Source organism: Bradysia coprophila, unplaced genomic scaffold (genome assembly GCF_014529535.1).
Source record: "Bradysia coprophila strain Holo2 unplaced genomic scaffold, BU_Bcop_v1 contig_151, whole genome shotgun sequence".
Taxonomy (NCBI): Eukaryota; Metazoa; Arthropoda; class Insecta; order Diptera; family Sciaridae; genus Bradysia; species Bradysia coprophila.
Window position 1 is genome coordinate 9,815,553 of NW_023503423.1, and position 18,563 is coordinate 9,834,115.

The 18,563-nt window shown below is 37.8% G+C and overlaps 1 protein-coding gene across 1 annotated transcript in view; it reads right to left on the reverse strand.

The window, feature by feature from the left end:
- Window positions 1-1,729: 1,729 nt before the first annotated feature.
- The window catches only part of LOC119075005 (dynein heavy chain 3, axonemal), a 71,945-nt gene continuing 55,111 nt past the window's right edge, over window positions 1,730-18,563 (reverse strand). Inside the window, exons 55-64 of the mRNA XM_037181408.1 lie at window positions 16,831-16,965; window positions 15,911-16,674; window positions 8,942-9,078; window positions 8,709-8,883; window positions 8,472-8,644; window positions 7,748-8,404; window positions 7,512-7,671; window positions 7,232-7,443; window positions 6,760-7,168; window positions 1,730-2,100 (exon numbers count right to left, since the gene is read on the reverse strand). Of these exons, the coding sequence (XP_037037303.1) occupies window positions 1,798-2,100; window positions 6,760-7,168; window positions 7,232-7,443; window positions 7,512-7,671; window positions 7,748-8,404; window positions 8,472-8,644; window positions 8,709-8,883; window positions 8,942-9,078; window positions 15,911-16,674; window positions 16,831-16,965 (3,125 nt within the window). The 3' untranslated portion in view covers window positions 1,730-1,797. The remainder of the gene's footprint in view (window positions 2,101-6,759; window positions 7,169-7,231; window positions 7,444-7,511; window positions 7,672-7,747; window positions 8,405-8,471; window positions 8,645-8,708; window positions 8,884-8,941; window positions 9,079-15,910; window positions 16,675-16,830; window positions 16,966-18,563) is intronic.

Genomic DNA, 18,563 nt, shown 5'->3' on the forward strand with positions numbered 1-18,563 from the left:
CACTCTCAATAAAATCAGATGAAAAAACCTAGACAATAAGGAAATGGATGTGGGTCAGTTCGAGCTAGTCTTGTATCCGGTTCGGGTAACTTTTTATTTGTGCATCTGACCTGCCTGTAATTTTCACTTACTTAGACTCTTTTTCAAGTCAAGGAGGCCTAATGTTAAATCTTTCAGAACGGCTAATCATCTTTTTATCAATAAGCGAAATAATGAAGTTTTTACACGCCAGAGTGAAATAAATAGAGCATAGCTCATATGAAATAATTTCGCTCGTTGTGTCCCTTCGACTCCACTCTCTGCACGAACATTCACTCATATTTTCTAAAGAAACGCTATATTCCGCGACGAATTCTTTTAATTTTCAGCTTAGAAATACTAGAATCGAATTGGATTTGAAATAAAAATTTTGAAGTGCACGGGTGAGACACGAACTCACAACCTTCAACTTGCCGGGCTGATGCTCTTGGTTAGAGCATTCACTCATATTCAATTACACATTCAAACTCGTGCTCATGATCATTTTTTTTAATTCTTGTCCACTGTTGACTTATGCTCACTATAGTTTCAGACTTTATACGTTACCTTCTGTAGTGAATCTCCCTATACTAAAATATAGCTCAGGATATCTTGTGGGAAAGGCAGGCACCTACAGAGAAAGTGCTCTGCGGTCTCTGCTTCATGTTCACACAGGTCACAGCAGGGTCTAATCCTTCACCAATTATAGTTAGGTGTTTGTTGAAGCCGAAGTGTTCTCTCTTGGTTCCTGTGTTGCCTTGTTCTGCTTTTGTTAATTAAGTATTTGGCGTTTTTATCGGTAATTCTTAAACAGCTTGTCCACAACTTAAAACCGAGTTCTAGTATTTGGTGAACGCCCTGCTTCTATGACCTTTAGTTTTGTTTTATTTTGAGAAGGCGAGAAATGCAGTATTGGTTCAGGACTTAACGGAGTTATTGATGTCGCAATCATCGCGAGTTTATCAGCTTTCTCATTGTCGTGGCAGAAATAGTTCTAAGTGCTGAATAGCTGTCAGAGCAAATGTAGACTATATTGTCAGAGATTTCCTGGTCAGAAATGATGTGGCATGCCTGAAGAAGGTTGTACTATTATACGTCCGTGGTTCCAGATTATTATTTTGACGAGTCCATTATTATTGTTTTGTATTATTTGCATACTTCACTTGCCCTCGGCTCGCTACACAACCCTCACACTTGCCGAAGCAACAAATTTAATAATATCAAACTCTCCACGATATTTTGAACAAAAGAAGTAACAGATTCAATGGTTATATGGAAAAACGCTTGACGTTTTTAAAAGTATGAAACCGGTAGATCAATTAGGGGTAATTCAGAGGTAATATAGTTCATGGAAAAACATAAAATGAGACGAAAAGAACTCGCTGTGCATAGAAACTTGGAAGCATGAACATAGTGTATGAATTCATAATCACCCAGCTAATAACCTCACACACCTTACACATTTACTACTAACGACTTTCAATTTGTAAATTAAATTGAACAGACACTTGTGTGTGTAGTCGTTATCTTATCATAGACGTTTCACAATCTATTTTCGTTGTTTATGCGATGATTCAGCCGAAGTGCTTGGAACTATGACAACTTTTATGCTGAAAATATGTTACACTCACCGTCTTAAAAATTAAGCCGAATCAAGCAGAGATTCTTGATTTATCTTCGTAATTACAGTCAAAGTCGCACGATACTTTTGTCACTCAAAATTTTCTTTATTTTTTTCTCAAAAATGTCACACACTCACCAAAACAAAAATCATTCCAATCAATCGTCCAATTGACACAGTGCGGCTGTTCCACGCATAATCCAATGCTGCGGTAATTTCTTGGTTTTCAGCGAAATGAACATTACGAAATTGGTTGAATGGCCCGTTGTCGATAGTATGCCACGCCGTTCGCTTGTTTTATAAATTGGAGCTTCATAGACACCAATTGGATCGTCGATTTTGTCTGCTTTCAGCAATGCTTCCATCGTCAATATTGGCATTGCATCGTACAAAATTTTTTGGTATGATTCGTCCAGACAGTTTTCTTGCCGATTCCATCGAGCTCCTTCAAGGAAAAGACCCTGCATGGGATAGGAATGTTTGGTTTTAGTGGATATAAGCTTCAAGATGAAAAAAATGCCAAGAAGAAATTGGTGCAAATCGGAAGGGTATGGACATATTGCTCACATAAATTTTTTTATTTTTGTACACGTTGTGCAGGCATGGAAATGTTTTATATCCCATAACTGAGTTAAAGTTCCGAAGTAGCCGCAAATTGATTGCTAATGGCTAACCAGCAATTTCCAAACGAATTCTACTTCTCGAAATAAGGCGTGAGCTGTCTATTTCCCAATTAGGCTTCCTAAATCATAAGGTCAAGGTCAACTTTCCAACAAGATTCTTTCTCCCACTCACACGTGACACCCAAAGTACACCGAAAGTAATGCAAATACGTAAAAACACATCGAACTCAAGATCCGGGTGAATTCGAGTGCAGCAATAAGTTTAGCACCACATCGCAGCACTAGGATTTCAATAGAATTTTCGCATGTTGAAGTCCATTTCCAACACAATTCTATAGAAATCGATCGCAGCGCTCGCACAGTGTCCTACTTTCTTAGTTTGTCCTACTTTTTCGAAATTTGTCCTACTTGTCCTACTGTCCTACGTTCAGGAACTTTAATTAAGTAACAATCAAGCGGATTTTGAGCTCTGAAAGTAAATTCAAATAATTTTCGACCTAACTTCATTTGATTATTGGCTTAGATTATCAGAGATAAAAGATATTCTTGGACATTATAAATATACAGTTATTTCGCGACTGGCAAAAGCGTGTTTTTGTTTGAGCCAGCCACGTAAATGCTGTATTCAGAACAATCCTTCTAGAAAATAAAGAGTCGATACAAGGAACAACAGCCAGTCAATGATGGTATTGATGCATATAAGGGTGTTATAAATATTCCCATAACTGATCGTCTGCTGCCACTTTGTCACATACTTTCAGGTTTATTTAGATCTTCAAAAATTCTAAGCTGAAAAGTGGTAGAAAAAAAAGCAGCAGGACGAAAGAGCTGATCGTAAACGTAAGGACAAAAAGCGAAGGAAGACAAGATAAGGGAAATCGATAGATCGATTGGTCAGGAATTGGCAACGTTAAATGTGGCGGAAAAGTTGTTGATCGACAGTAACAAACGTTTTAGCAAAGCTTTAAATTCACGGCAGAGTAAAATAGACCAGGCAGGAGCGGTTAATTTTTGAAACGTCAAATAAGGGACCTAATACACTATATAAACATAGCTAACGCCGACCCGTACGAAACACCTATTTGTATCAAAAGACTTTACTGTGAAACTCTTCATTTCTTTTACTTCATTCTCTACTGAAAAGCTATTCGCGCTTTAAAATCACTTGCATTATCCACTCTTTGCCTTGTTAGCATATACAAATAAATTGCCGGAGGCAATATAGACAGCCCCGTACGAAGTCAACTTTCAAAAATTCCTATTTAAACAGCTATATACCGCTATATTTACCTATATTTTCCTATAAATAAACATTTCACAGATGAATATGCTATTATATAGCTCTATATGCCTGTATATAGCTCAATATAGGTGAATATAGATATATAGATGTCCATATATGGAATGCCTGAAACACCCCACACACATAACAAATTATTTCCATGTTAACAGAAACTCTCTAAGTACCATTTTTCCCAAGATATATCACTTTTATTAAAATCCAATATGGCCACCGGCAGCCATTTTGTTAGGAGACCGGAAATTTTACCGACGCTTTACATTCGTTAATACCTTTCAAACAAAAAAAAATCATAAAATTCGGTCAAAATTTACTCGAGAAATTGACAAAATACTCCACGTTCACTGTACGGCCGAGTAGCCAGATAAGAGCTCACTCCAAGAGCTCACGCTCCGAAGAACATGATTTCAAAAACTTTTTTTCCCTGATTGGTACGGTCAATACCTATCTAATAAAGCTAAAACAGACGAAATATGTTCAAACGTGGCCGACCTACAAGCAAAAGCTGCTTGCCGCCCTGTGCCTGTTTCACACCAAGGGGTCTAACTCACGAGTCGGTCATCCGATTTCCATAAACTTTTTTTTTGTCGATCGGTATTGTAAATACCTTTTATTTGACGTATCACTTACAAGTTTAACGTTTAAATGTCCGGAGATATCTTCGAAAAACCGTAAAGCACTTATTGGGCCACAGCTCGGGAGGGGTCGATCCAAAATCACTCATCTTCGAACTTAGCCTGTCTTTTGACATTACCAAACGGGAAAAAAAGAATTTTCAAAATCGGATGCGTTTTACTCAAGTTATCGTGCAGACAGACAGACAGACGGACAGGCGGACAATTTTTTTCACTGATTTGGCATCTCTAGACAGCCACAATACGTTTCCCCTTACTCAGGGAGTCCAAATCGACGTGTTACAAACGTATGCATAAACCTATAAGACCCCAGTACTTCGTACGGGTCTAAAAATGAACTCAAATGAACACTGACATAAATTGAACGAATTTTATTGGCATAAAAATAAAGGTCTACTAGATTATTCAGGTCCCCAGTCAAATGAAGCACTCCTGCCTGGTTTACTTTACTCTGCCGTGTGTAAATTCCAACGGATGCATGGAAATAAGTGAATTGATTAAGACACATGCAGTTCTAACAGCTGCAATCCAGCAAATAAAGACGAAAATCGAAGAATAGAAAAAACAGAAACCCTAAATAGAAAAATAGTTATTTATGCAATCGAGTTACAAAGTACTTTATTAAAGGGCCTATCTAGTTGATATTTTAAAATTGAAAATAGGCCGTTTGTACTTTGCATTGAGTCAAATACAAGATTTCATGCCACAGAGGCATCTAAAGTTTGCAGTGGCATAAATGACTATTTTGAACCTTAGTTGGAATGTCAGTTATTTTCATTAATAAACCTCAAAACAATGTCCTACATGTCTTGCGGTAGGACATAAAAATTTTAGTGGGACCACTGGCGATGGACATCGCTACACTAACTGAAATTTGACGCAGCACTTAAATATACCCAATTGGTTTCCGTATTTTTTTTGTGTTCCGCTGAAGCTTTTCCTAATATATGACCCTGTGCCTCGATTCTCATGCTGTTCGTAACTCCAAATATTCGTAACTTGACAGTTGCATGTATAAAATCCGATAAGGGCTGTTAAGAAAATGGATTCTTAAAGTTACGAACAGAATCGAGGCCCAGATTCTCGTGAATTTAATAATTCGTAACTTGACGGTTGTCAAATTAATACTAAGACTGGTCCAGACGATTCCTAATTTTTAAGGTGACAACTGTCACGTTACGAATAATTAAGTTCCCGAGAATCTGCGCTCTGTAAGTATTGTACTACAAACGATTGCGAGTAGTCAGCGGAGAATTTGTGTGTGTACACTTTATTCCATTTGCACCCGGGTGCGTTTAGTCCAAAAAATACTATTTGCACTTAGGTGCAATTAGCCTAAAATGCACTATTTTAACCCGGGTGTAAGACTATTCCAGCGGTTTTTTTTAGTCTAAATCAGATACTCTATCGGAAAAACAAAGTGACGTGACACTACGTTCTCGCCTTGTGTGCACCTTAGAAGTCATCAATTACGTTCAATTACGTTCCGATACGAGTCACAAAAATAGAAATTCAACAAATCGAATTTATACCTGAAAGATGGAATATTCTACACCAACCAGACAATAGGTTGAAGTAACGAGAAAACACAATCATCAATAATAAATCGCAATACAACATCTGACAACCCATCGCAACCGCAATTTAACTTAATTAGTGTCATAGAAAATCTCCCCGCCTTCTTACCTAGTCCCCAATTTCGAGCCCGATTCCGTTACATAGACCAATTGGATGTTATATAACAGAGACGATCAATCTTAACTAAAAAACATTGCATATCAAAATATATGTATAATATGCGGTGCACATGCGATCCAATGCAATAAATTGTTAAATCAAATGACAAATGGTTTTTGAGAAATACATAATCGTTTTTCAAAACCCGGCACACAATAATGAATGTAATTTTCTGTGACATTTCAAATTCGGTTATTATTTTCCGTTACTGCAGGACATAATTTATGGGACATGGTTTTTATATTCTCTCTCTCTATCTCTCTCTGCTCGTATATGATGTATCTACATTGGGTGACTCATGTATGGGGAGCGCTTGATTATAGAGTACCAGTCAAGTTGTTTTTGTCGCCCAATAAACTGAATGTTTAAATAATCGACTGAGTTTTTTTGTATGTTCGATGAGGTTAACTATTTATATGCATTCGAAGTAGCGATAATTTATAGTTGACACGGAAAGTGAAACCCGATATCCTTCGAATGAAATTGACTATTCGCCCTAAAATTGAAGACATTGCTCGCTTGCCCACTAGGAGTCGTCCATAAATCCTGTCCTTTTCTGAGGAGGGACATATGAAAGTGGGACAAAAGTATTGGAAAAGTGAAGTCTAAAAATCTGGGGAACGGGATTTGTAAACGACCCCTGACATTGCTACGTGTAGTGTGCCATCAACAACTGCCTGTGCATTAGATAAATTAGACAAAAACTTACATCGAAACTAACAAAATCTTCATTCAAAGATTGTTTATCCTTCGCAGCGAAAAGTAAAAAAAAATTTTTTTTTTCAATTTCAATTTGAGACGCCAGAACAGTCGCCGTAAACTCACCCGAACAAAAACGCCAACTTCGCTAGCATCCCGAACTTCGCTTTCGTATTGTGTCACATCGAATTGAATGGTGACCAAGTCGATTTGCAACTTATGCTTTCTGGAATGATTCTGCAGGATGCCGGTGATAAAAGACTGTGTGAAGAAGAAGCCCGAAAACCAGTACACCGTCGGTTCGCCATTGTCGATCCAATTTTGTAAGAATTTTAGTCGAGCCATTAGATCGTTCACGTAACTTCCCAGCGGCTTTAGTGACGCATAGCTCTTTCCTTTCCAACTGTCTGGTATCTTTCCAATCGAAATGGCCAAGTGAACACTTTCGATTTGCGGTATCATTGCGATTTCACCGACAACGGCACGTTTAACATTTACCAGCGATCCTCGGATAAATCTTAACAGTTTGTTGAATCTGAGTTCAAATAGCGGAACAATTAGACCACAAACCAATCTCATTGTGTTGCAAACGTCTTACCGGATAATTTCCTGTCGAAGCACTGTGTTCATCGAATTAGTGTACGTAATGGGAAATTTCTCCGACACTAATTCCGTATCGAATACCGGAGGCAGACGATTCAGAATATCATTGCAAATAGTCAGAACGGGGTCTTCGGCAGCAGAGCAACTGCTCGACGTTTTAACGGATGCTAATAAGGCAGTTTGAGTTCGGAGAACGCTGTCCACAAGCTGTAATAGGAGACAATTCATTGGTGAGCAAAGAGGTAGAAACGCAATGTACGCTGTAATCAATGTACCGTATTGGTTTCATTGTTGTTCTTGCTGATATCAGCATTTTCGTGAAGACCGAACACTTCGGGCTCTGGACTAAACGGAAATGTGGACACGTACTCTAAGCTTTTCTCTTTATTCGGCAGCAAGGGTACAACGTAGTTGCCAGAGCTTGATAGCTTAAAACTGTTAGAAACAAAAAGAGAAGTTGGTATACTAAGTGAAGGCAACTTAAAGGACGAAACCTGGAGATGATACGCACCTATCTTGAAGTACTGCTTCCTCATTGTATATCAACCGTAGCATTGTCATCAACAATCTTCGATCTTTATCATCCGTTACTCTTCCACCATAATTGCACTCTCCAGTCAAATAAGAATGCCCCTCAAACGGTATAGTTCCCGTTTGCTTCAGATACATTTTCAACTGAGTCAACGAAATTCTCAAATCAGAATCGTTGAATTCGTACGGAATGTTCCAGCCCAATGGTCCAAACTGCCGGCGCTCTTGTGCCATCGCATGGAAAAATACCAAAGCAAACGTACCTCGCAACCAATACTGTTCGGCGTCTCCGGAAAACGCATTGGAAAAGAACTTATCGCTCGACAGTGGATCGGTGGTGAACGATCGGATCATATTCATTCTGAGTCCCTTCGGTGGTTCGTTGGTCATTTTGACGCTGTTCTGAAGCACAGACACTGGAAACTTATCACTCGGATATGACGTACACCACAAGCGATAGTCGGGATTCAATTTGTCCATTAATATGGCGTCCATGCAGATTTTCTCCAGATCATCCATCCAAGAAATGGCAACGTGACAATTTTGTAAAATGATCCACTGTCCCAGCTTCATTCCTTCGGACATCATCGTAGCCGCTAGTGGTCCTTGGCCCTGGCCAAGTGAAATCGACTTTATTCTGGTAAGGAAGCAAAGGGTCAAAAGGTTAAAAATTCAGGTCACTACTGCTGCGTTCCATAGCATACTTATCGGTCATGTCATGCTCGGCAGCAAATGCATATAAATTAGTCATAGGATCCGATCCAGGCGACAATAAAAAGATCAAAGGAGTTTTCGGATCGCTATCGTCGAAAGACGCTTGCAGATTAAACGATGGAGGATCTACATACACTTCGCCCATATTCGATACTATGTAAGACTGAAAATGAATGTGAACTGTTGAAGCTAATTAAATTCTGATGAAAACTACCACACCAACTTACTCGTACAGCAGGAACGATCTTATCAGGTCGAATACATTTCAATATAATTAGTTTCACCATTTCACCGCTCGAATCGTATGGTTCTGGTAATATCCCGCTATCTGGATTAGTGAGCTCATAATATGATCGCCATGCATCGATATTGGATTGAAAATGAACGTAGAAATCTTCCAAACTGAATTTGTACATCGTTAGCTCTGCCGTAGCAATGTTAATTACTTTGAAATTCCTACCCATCCACGTTACTAGCTCTGACGATTTCACTCCAGGATTTCTCTGTCAACCATTCGGGAGCAGGATTCGGGTGCGGATTGTCCAGGCCAACACCACCAGTTAAGAAGAATATCAGTTGATTGTCGAGAATTTTTTTCTGGAATTAATTCAAAGCGGAAAGGATGTTTCTATTGCGTAAATATAAGTAAGTGTTGCGATTGTTGGGTGTACTGCTATTTAGAGATATGCGGATCGCCCGACATTGCAAGGTTCGAGCTGACCCAGGGTTCGAGTTTTAAATTCATACAACTCAAGAATAGTGCGTTGTGTTGCAAATGTTGTAATATTGATTCTTTCAGCACTAGCCCCAAGTTAGATATCAGTTATTTTCGTAGCGAATGCTGCTAAAATGCTTTTCTAGAGAATGAGAGGTTTCCAGCTGTGCCAGCAATGCCCACACGTCTCGATAAAAATTTTGGCAAGAGATGCATAATCTTATATTACCATGCGTTATGAATGGTCATGTGTATGCACGTATATGCGAGTTATGTGCTTGTTAGGCATGTTCACGGAAAATCAACCATTAAAATCGATCATCAATGAAAAATCGGTTCCTACAAAATGTAACGAAAAAACTAGATGAGACGCATGAAAAATGATCTGCTATCAACGGACTCGTAACCATTAATGCCTACGAGAGATAATTTTTGTTTTGTAAATAAAAACTTTTTTAAGTTTTACGGCAATGACACTTTTATTATCGATAATAGTCGATGTTCATTGTGAACAGTCGATGTTAGATATTTCCCGATTATCGATGAAACATTCGATTGCAATTTGATCAATCGAATGATTTACCGAACATGCCTTTGCGAAGTTAATTGGCGAAGTTAAATTTATACGTCAGAGAGAGCTTTTTTCTCCTTTGTTACGATCTGTCAGTTTTTCTATTTTGCGATTTAGTATGAAAATGAAAACTAAAATTGAGATATGTTTGCTGTTTTAAGTGGTTTTTCATATTTTTTTTTGACCAAAATGTTTTAAAGTGTGTTTGGAATCGATTGACATTAACAAAATAATAAAATAAAAAAAATATTTTCAAATGCCAATCGATTCCAAACACATTTTAAAACATTTTGGTCTAAAAAAGTATGAAAAACCAAGGCTGTATACTTTGGGGAGGTCACGCAGACCGCCATTTTATTAGATACGCGGGAACACACCACTTCTGATGATTTTACATGTAAAAAATTTCACCACATCATCAAGACGACGAGAATCATCAGAGTAGGTGAATTTTTGTATGAAATCGGCCATTTTATCATCAACTGTGGTGTGTAACCCGCGTATCTGTATCTGCGTGACCTCCCCAAAGTATACAGCCTTGTGAAAAACCACTTAAAACAGCAAAGATATCTCAATTTTAGTTTTCATTTCCATACTAAATCGCAAAATAAAAAAACTGACAGATCGTAACAAAGGAGAAAAAAGCTCTCTCTGACGTATAAATTTATACGACTAATGGCGTGGATTGTTATTAGTTCGAGTTTTGGCTTTGGGCTAACTTCATCCCGATGAACATTTTTCATGAATCATAGCCCTACGTTAGTGAAGGGCCGTGACGCAGGTCCGTTCACACTGAAAAATGTGACAAAAATTTTTTCCGCAGGACTGAGGAACATATATACACAACTTTTTTGACTTTTCCCCCTCCGCTCCTACTATCCTTCACTTATTTTATTCGTAATCTGGGCGTCCATACGAGTTCAACGAGCTATCACACGCCTCATAAGGTTAAGATTTGGCCGAGATATTAAATTTCAAAACTTGGAAATTTGCAGAAATTTGTATGAAGAAATGGAATTTCATACATTTTGAAATTGATGAATTTTACCAACCTTTGTTACTTTGTCACTTTGTCACTCTGTTACGGCGAAACTTTTTAATTTACCGGTGAATTTGGCTGAAATTTTCAGGGTATGTTAAGGACGTAATTCTAAGAAACTAATTTGAAGGAATTTTTATAAAAGCTTATAATTTCGGAGCTACGAGCGTTTTGAGCCATTGAGCTATAGGACCCATAACTCAGAAAATATGGCAGATAGAAAGTTCGTTTAAAAGACAAAGTTATAGAGTGTTAGATTCTAGTCGACATGTGTTTCATGGTTTTAAGAAAAAGGCGTCTATTTGGGAGCTACGAGCGTTTTAAGTGCGAGCTATGTCAGCCATAACTAGGAAAATACGGCAGATGGAAACCTCGTGTAAAAGACAAAGTTATAGAGTTTTAGATTCTAGTCGACACGCGTTTCATGGTTTTCCTAAAAAGTCGTCTATTTGGGAGCTATGAGCGTTTTAAGTGCGAGCTATGTCAGCCATAACTCAGAAAATACGGCAGATGGAAACCTCGTGTAAAAGACAAAGTTATAGAGTTTTAGATTCTAGTCGACACGCGTTTCATGGTTTTCCTAAAAAGTCGTCTGTTTGGGAGCTATGAGCGTTTTAAGTGCGAGCTATGTCAGCCATAACTCGGAAAATACGGCAGATGGAAACCTCGTGTAAAAGACAAAGTTATAGAGTTTTAGATTCTAGTCGACACGCGTTTCATGGTTTTCCTAAAAAGTCGTCTATTTGGGAGCTATGAGCGTTTTAAGTGCGGCTATGTCAGCCATAACTAGGAAAATACGGCAGATGGAAACCTCGTGTAAAAGACAAAGTTATAGAGTTTTAGATTCTAGTCGACACGCGTTTCATGGTTTTCCTAAAAAGTCGTCTGTTTGGGAGCTATGAGCGTTTTAAGTGCGAGCTATGTCAGCCATAACTCAGAAAATACGGCAGATGGAAACCTCGTGTAAAAGACAAAGTTATAGAGTTTTAGATTCTAGTCGACACGCGTTTCATGGTTTTCCTAAAAAGTCGTCTATTTGGGAGCTATGAGCGTTTTAAGTGCGGCTATGTCAGCCATAACTAGGAAAATACGGCAGATGGAAACCTCGTGTAAAAGACAAAGTTATAGAGTTTTAGATTCTAGTCGACACGCGTTTCATGGTTTTCCTAAAAAGTCGTCTATTTGGGAGCTATGAGCGTTTTAAGTGCGAGCTATGTCAGCCATAACTCAGAAAATACGGCAGATGGAAACCTCGTGTAAAAGACAAAGTTATAGAGTTTTAGATTCTAGTCGACACGCGTTTCATGGTTTTCCTAAAAAGTCGTCTGTTTGGGAGCTATGAGCGTTTTAAGTGCGAGCTATGTCAGCCATAACTCGGAAAATACGGCAGATGGAAACCTCGTGTAAAAGACAAAGTTATAGAGTTTTAGATTCTAGTCGACACGCGTTTCATGGTTTTCCTAAAAAGTCGTCTGTTTGGGAGCTATGAGCGTTTTAAGTGCGAGCTATGTCAGCCATAACTCAGAAAATACGGCAGATGGAAACCTCGTGTAAAAGACAAAGTTATAGAGTTTTAGATTCTAGTCGACACGCGTTTCATGGTTTTCCTAAAAAGTCGTCTATTTGGGAGCTATGAGCGTTTTAAGTGCGGCTATGTCAGCCATAACTAGGAAAATACGGCAGATGGAAACCTCGTGTAAAAGACAAAGTTATAGAGTTTTAGATTCTAGTCGACACGCGTTTCATGGTTTTCCTAAAAAGTCGTCTATTTGGGAGCTATGAGCGTTTTAAGTGCGAGCTATGTCAGCCATAACTCAGAAAATACGGCAGATGGAAACCTCGTGTAAAAGACAAAGTTATAGAGTTTTAGATTCTAGTCGACACGCGTTTCATGGTTTTCCTAAAAAGTCGTCTGTTTGGGAGCTATGAGCGTTTTAAGTGCGAGCTATGTCAGCCATAACTCGGAAAATACGGCAGATGGAAACCTCGTGTAAAAGACAAAGTTATAGAGTTTTAGATTCTAGTCGACACGCGTTTCATGGTTTTCCTAAAAAGTCGTCTGTTTGGGAGCTATGAGCGTTTTAAGTGCGAGCTATGTCAGCCATAACTCAGAAAATACGGCAGATGGAAACCTCGTGTAAAAGACAAAGTTATAGAGTTTTAGATTCTAGTCGACACGCGTTTCATGGTTTTCCTAAAAAGTCGTCTATTTGGGAGCTATGAGCGTTTTAAGTGCGGCTATGTCAGCCATAACTAGGAAAATACGGCAGATGGAAACCTCGTGTAAAAGACAAAGTTATAGAGTTTTAGATTCTAGTCGACACGCGTTTCATGGTTTTCCTAAAAAGTCGTCTATTTGGGAGCTATGAGCGTTTTAAGTGCGAGCTATGTCAGCCATAACTCAGAAAATACGGCAGATGGAAACCTCGTGTAAAAGACAAAGTTATAGAGTTTTAGATTCTAGTCGACACGCGTTTCATGGTTTTCCTAAAAAGTCGTCTGTTTGGGAGCTATGAGCGTTTTAAGTGCGAGCTATGTCAGCCATAACTCGGAAAATACGGCAGATGGAAACCTCGTGTAAAAGACAAAGTTATAGAGTTTTAGATTTTAGTCGACACGCGTTTCATGGTTTTCCTAAAAAGTCGTCTGTTTGGGAGCTACGAGCGTTTTAAGTGCCTCGATTTTCGTCAAATTTTTGAATTTAGTAATATTTTCGATTTTCGTCAAATGAAAGCTGGAAGGTAGAGATTAAAGAGAAAGTTATACAGTTTTGTAAGAAGAATATTTTCGTTCAAACTGCACAATATAATTGTCTATTATCTGCGACCAAATTCTAAAAAATCTAAACTTACAAAAGAGCTGATATCGCCCAAAACCACTTACAGTGGAGGTGTGACGCAAGTCCTGTTATCCACTTACAAAATAACTGATATCGGTGTAGGTGACGCTTACAGATTCGACAAGCAAAAAGATATGCGTCACAAATGGCAGCTGATGAGGAAAGCATGCGAAAGTTTTATCAACAAAAATTTTACCCGAAAAATTTTAGGAAGAAAATTATAACAAAAAAAATTTCGTCAAAAAGTGGCAGATGATTCGGCTTTCTTCCGTTTGAATTCCATTCTTTAAATCAATATATTTCACAATTATAAAAATTTCCTTCCTCAACATCTGCCACTTGTGACGCAAATTTTTTTGGTTATAATTTTCTTCCTAAAATTTTTCGGGTAAAATTTTTGTTGATAAAACTTTCGCATGCTTTCCTCATCAGCTGCCATTTGTGACGCATATCTTTTTGCTTGTCGAATCTGTAAGCGTCACCTACACCGATATCAGTTCTTTTGTAAGTGGATAACAGGACTTGCGTCACACCTCCACTGTAAGTGGTTTTGGGCGATTTTTAATAAAAAAAAAAAAACGTCGATCCGCACACCTTGAATGCATTTTGTCATTTCATTTGGTTTCACGAATGTGAAAATTACAAATGTAATCCGTTCTGATTAATTTAAACAGAAAGTGGATATTATACTGCCATTTAAAATTCCACGAAATAAAAAGGATTTTACACCACGTCATTTAAAATTCTACGAAATACAAACGAATACAAAAATCTGGCATTACTTTATTAATTTTTATAAGCTATATATACAGTTCAAAGAGATATATATATATACGCTTGGATATAAAGTTTCACGGAAATAGAACAGGCTACACGGCACCGTACTCTTTCAGAGCACTGACTATCGATGTCCTAAAATAAAACGTCAGATTTCTAACTAGATTTAATTTGTTAGTAGCTGAGCTGTGGAATATTCCCATGAGAGCATTGTTCTGATACAAAAAGGTATGAAAAATTCACTCCGTTTTGGTCGCCGTTTTTAACAATGAAATGAAAATAGCGTAAACGGTGAGTAAACGGAGTGTAGTACGTTTCCTCCTTTACTTTGCCACCGATTCGATTGTTCAAGGGGTACTAATTTTACACTTATTGGGAGGCCGTTTGCGTTTGTATTATGGAGTGTACCGATACCTAATGCTTAGTTTCCTCTTACGAAAAAAGTACTCCGTGTGAGAGACAAAATTGAATTTTTTCAATTTTTTCTTTGTTTATTTGACAGCTCGCTCTCTCACGGAGTACTTTTTGTTGAGTGGAGTGGACACTTTAGTCTGAGAAGATATTACTTTTTATTTCTCGAAATCAGAAAAATCAAGAAAATTCGAGAAATTTCATGAATCTGCTTAGGGTTTGTCGCATTTCTCAAATCTTAAGTTTTTTCATAAAAAAACGTTCTCAAAAATGGGTCGTACGGCAAAATATTGTTTTCCTTTGTGACTGCATTTGCCATTTTACAAGTGGGTTTCTATCATTATTCGATACACGGCGTTGGTGGGAATCGCGATTTTCACAGATAATTTTACTTGTAAATTGTTCAGTTAAATCTATCACTTATAGTGATTCAAGTTCAATTCACGCTTCAAAATTTTCTTACGCCAAAAATTTTTGAAGCGTTAGAGAAAGAAATGGACTTTAAGGCATTATTTGCAATTAATAACAAACTCGCAAATAAATGCTAAAAGCGAAAACGGCAAACATATACTTTGTACGTTGCACAGGTTTGAAAATCCCTGATTTTATATTTGCCTGGATGAAAATCCATATGCGAGATTCGTATATTATGATTTTACCGAGAATCAAAACTAAAAATTTGATGTTCCACGGCAATAATATCAAATAATGTCGAATGGATATTAGAGCAAAATATTGAATAAATGAATTGCGTTCCATCCATTTAGCTACGGGGAAAAGTCAACAATTGCTACCAGGGCCTATTTTCTAGAATAATTTTTCTCAACTTTACGAACTACTTTACTCATGAACTGGTGAAGTTAAAAACACCTGTTTTCCGCCATGCATCTAATTCCGGCCATTCTTTTGTGTTCTATTGTTTAAATAATAGATGTCACTATCTAGATGCATAGCTAGATAAACTGGCGTTTTTACCCTATTAATACTCAATCATATGATCTGATGTTCTGAGAAATTCTAACTGAAAAAGATAAATACCAACACACCACAAATGACGCTGAAGCTGTGTTTACATACCTGCGATCTCATTACCCCAATGCACATGACGAAGGAAAACACGAGCTTATGTTGTTCGAAAAGTGATCGACACACGTTCTCATAAATGGTTTTCGTGAAAAAGTCGTTCAAACTGTTCAATCTTTCCGCCAAATCATCGGATTTCGGCGCTTTGGCAATTGTTGCCACGAACAAATTGATGAACCACGACAACGAATATTGGTACATCGGATCGATGCTAGCCAATTCGGATATGCAGAAGAACAGCACCGACGAATATGCGGCAACCGGGACATATCTCTCTCTAGCCTCATCGATCTCCTTCTCCGTTATCACGGACATTGCCTGCTTTTCGGTAATTTCTTCGGATAGAACTTTACTCGACGACAATATCGTGATGGCGTTTTCGTCCTCCAAAATGTTTCCTTCCGACGCCGACAACACTTCCAATATCTTTGATTCGAGCGCGTACAGCATGTCTTTGTTTTTGGCCGATTCAATAATCATTTTCTCTTTCTTTTCCTGTAAATCCGGCCGTTCCTTAACGACAACCGTTGCTAAAAGCTGTTCGCGGAGCCCCTGTTCGGTTATCATAAAATTCAACAGTGTCACCATTACAGATGTTTCGGGTAGATAATGTGGATTCCGTAAACAGGTTGTCATATACAAACGAAAATTGGCATTGTAATCAATCATCCCATCGCCAAATTTAATAAACTTTCCACCCTTAATCGTAACCACATTACGCTCGAGCACCGAAAACAACATTGAATCAATTGTTTCGCCTGAAAATGTTTAACACAATCGATGAATGAATGAAAAACACTGAAAGCAGATTATTCGATTATGATGAAAGAAAAGTTGGGGCGCGTAGGAGAGAGAGAGTGTGAAGAGGAGGCGAAAGATAGAAACCATAAATTTTACTTGAAATTTTTACAAACCAATATTTTCCAATAAAACAGGAAATCCAAATCGAATAGCATTCTCCACAACGTTTGCGTAGTTATTATCTGTTTGCTTTATGACTTTCAGTTGGTTTTCTTTTTCCATATTTTTAATCCATTTGTTTGCTTGAGCTTTTTTGTTCATATAGACGTGCCCCAGCGATTAAACATTTTCATACCAGAAGGAAAGTGTATATGGAAAATGGAGTAGAAAAAAAGTAATTAAAAAAAATATTTGTTTGGGTGGGTAATTAAGGCAAAATTATTGCTTTTCGGGGAGTTTGGAGTGTGCTGCCTTTTTTTCTGCAAATTCTGGCCTCGATTTTTGCTACATAACAGATTTCCAATGCACCAATGTAAATCAATGCAAAAAATAACGTTGAACTGAATTATTTTCGGTATGTGATTATGTGAATGTTCCGACGTGGAAAAAAACAATTTTTGGAACATTTCCAATGCGCCTGAGGCAAAGAAAATGATTTTTTTTTCTCGTTAAATAATTTTTACGGAACAACTAAAACTCGGATATGGAAAGTTTGAACAAACATAAAAACGGATAAACATTCACATCCATATCAATGCTCCGACTGGTTTTATTTACATCGCGAGAAATAAAACGTTTTTATTGATAGAATTATAAAACGATTCGCCGAGGGATATCAAATTGAATATTACCGTAGCACCAAGTCAATAAGGCACCGTGACGCAAGTCCACAATACAAAAAAAAAATTAATCTTTTGGCTTTTCCTCCTTGGCCAAGATGTTACATTCAAATAGTAAGTTACAGTGCATGCTGCGAAAATGATTTATTACATGAGGGAACAATTTTGAGACAAGAGCAACCTCACAAGTGTATTGAATATCGCCTTCGGCTCGGATATGTAAACTCTACACTTGTCATAACTAACAGTTACCGAAGCTTGTTGATCAACACACGAATGAGGTTGCGAGTATCTCGAAATTGTTTCCGAATTATGGAATCATGCCAGCAGCATGGACTGTATTCTATTTTATTGCTTGCCCATGCGAAAATTGATTCTTAAATATCAATTTCTTAACGCAGAACTTCTGTTAATATATGAATATATCCATAGACAAAACCAACAAAACAAAACATTTCCAAAAAAATCTAGTATACCGCCGAGGTCTGCTCTCACTTTTACAAAAAAAGATCCCGAAAGTCACTAATGTCACGTTAGTATTGTGACAAAAGTAATCTCAATATAAGTCACAACGATTGCAAGTTGGTGGCATGTAGTCACCGAAATCCCTAAGGGAATCCCTAAGATCGAACATACTACTTTACGCTACATTTCGTAAAAGGATTAATTCTTTAGGATCGAACATCCGCCTCTAGTATTCTACAAAACGCATTTGCGTTATATTTCGTAAAAGGATTAATTCCCTAGTATAGAATAACCCGTCTTTACGTTGCATTTCGTAAAAGGACGAATTCCCTAAGATCGAACAAACTACCTTTGCGTTACATTTCGTAAAACGATGAATTCCTCAGGATCGAACAATCCGCCTTTACGTCACATTTCGTAGAAAGATGAATTCTCTAGGATTGTGTACAAAACAAGTTTAATTTTCAAAATATCCGGATTTTTAGCCCCGTACGAAGTACAAAGGGGCTTATAGGATTACGATGGCGTGTGTAATTGATGGAATTCGAAGCAGACGGTAAGGGCAAAGTGTTTGCCTATGTTCATAGATGACGAATCTGCAA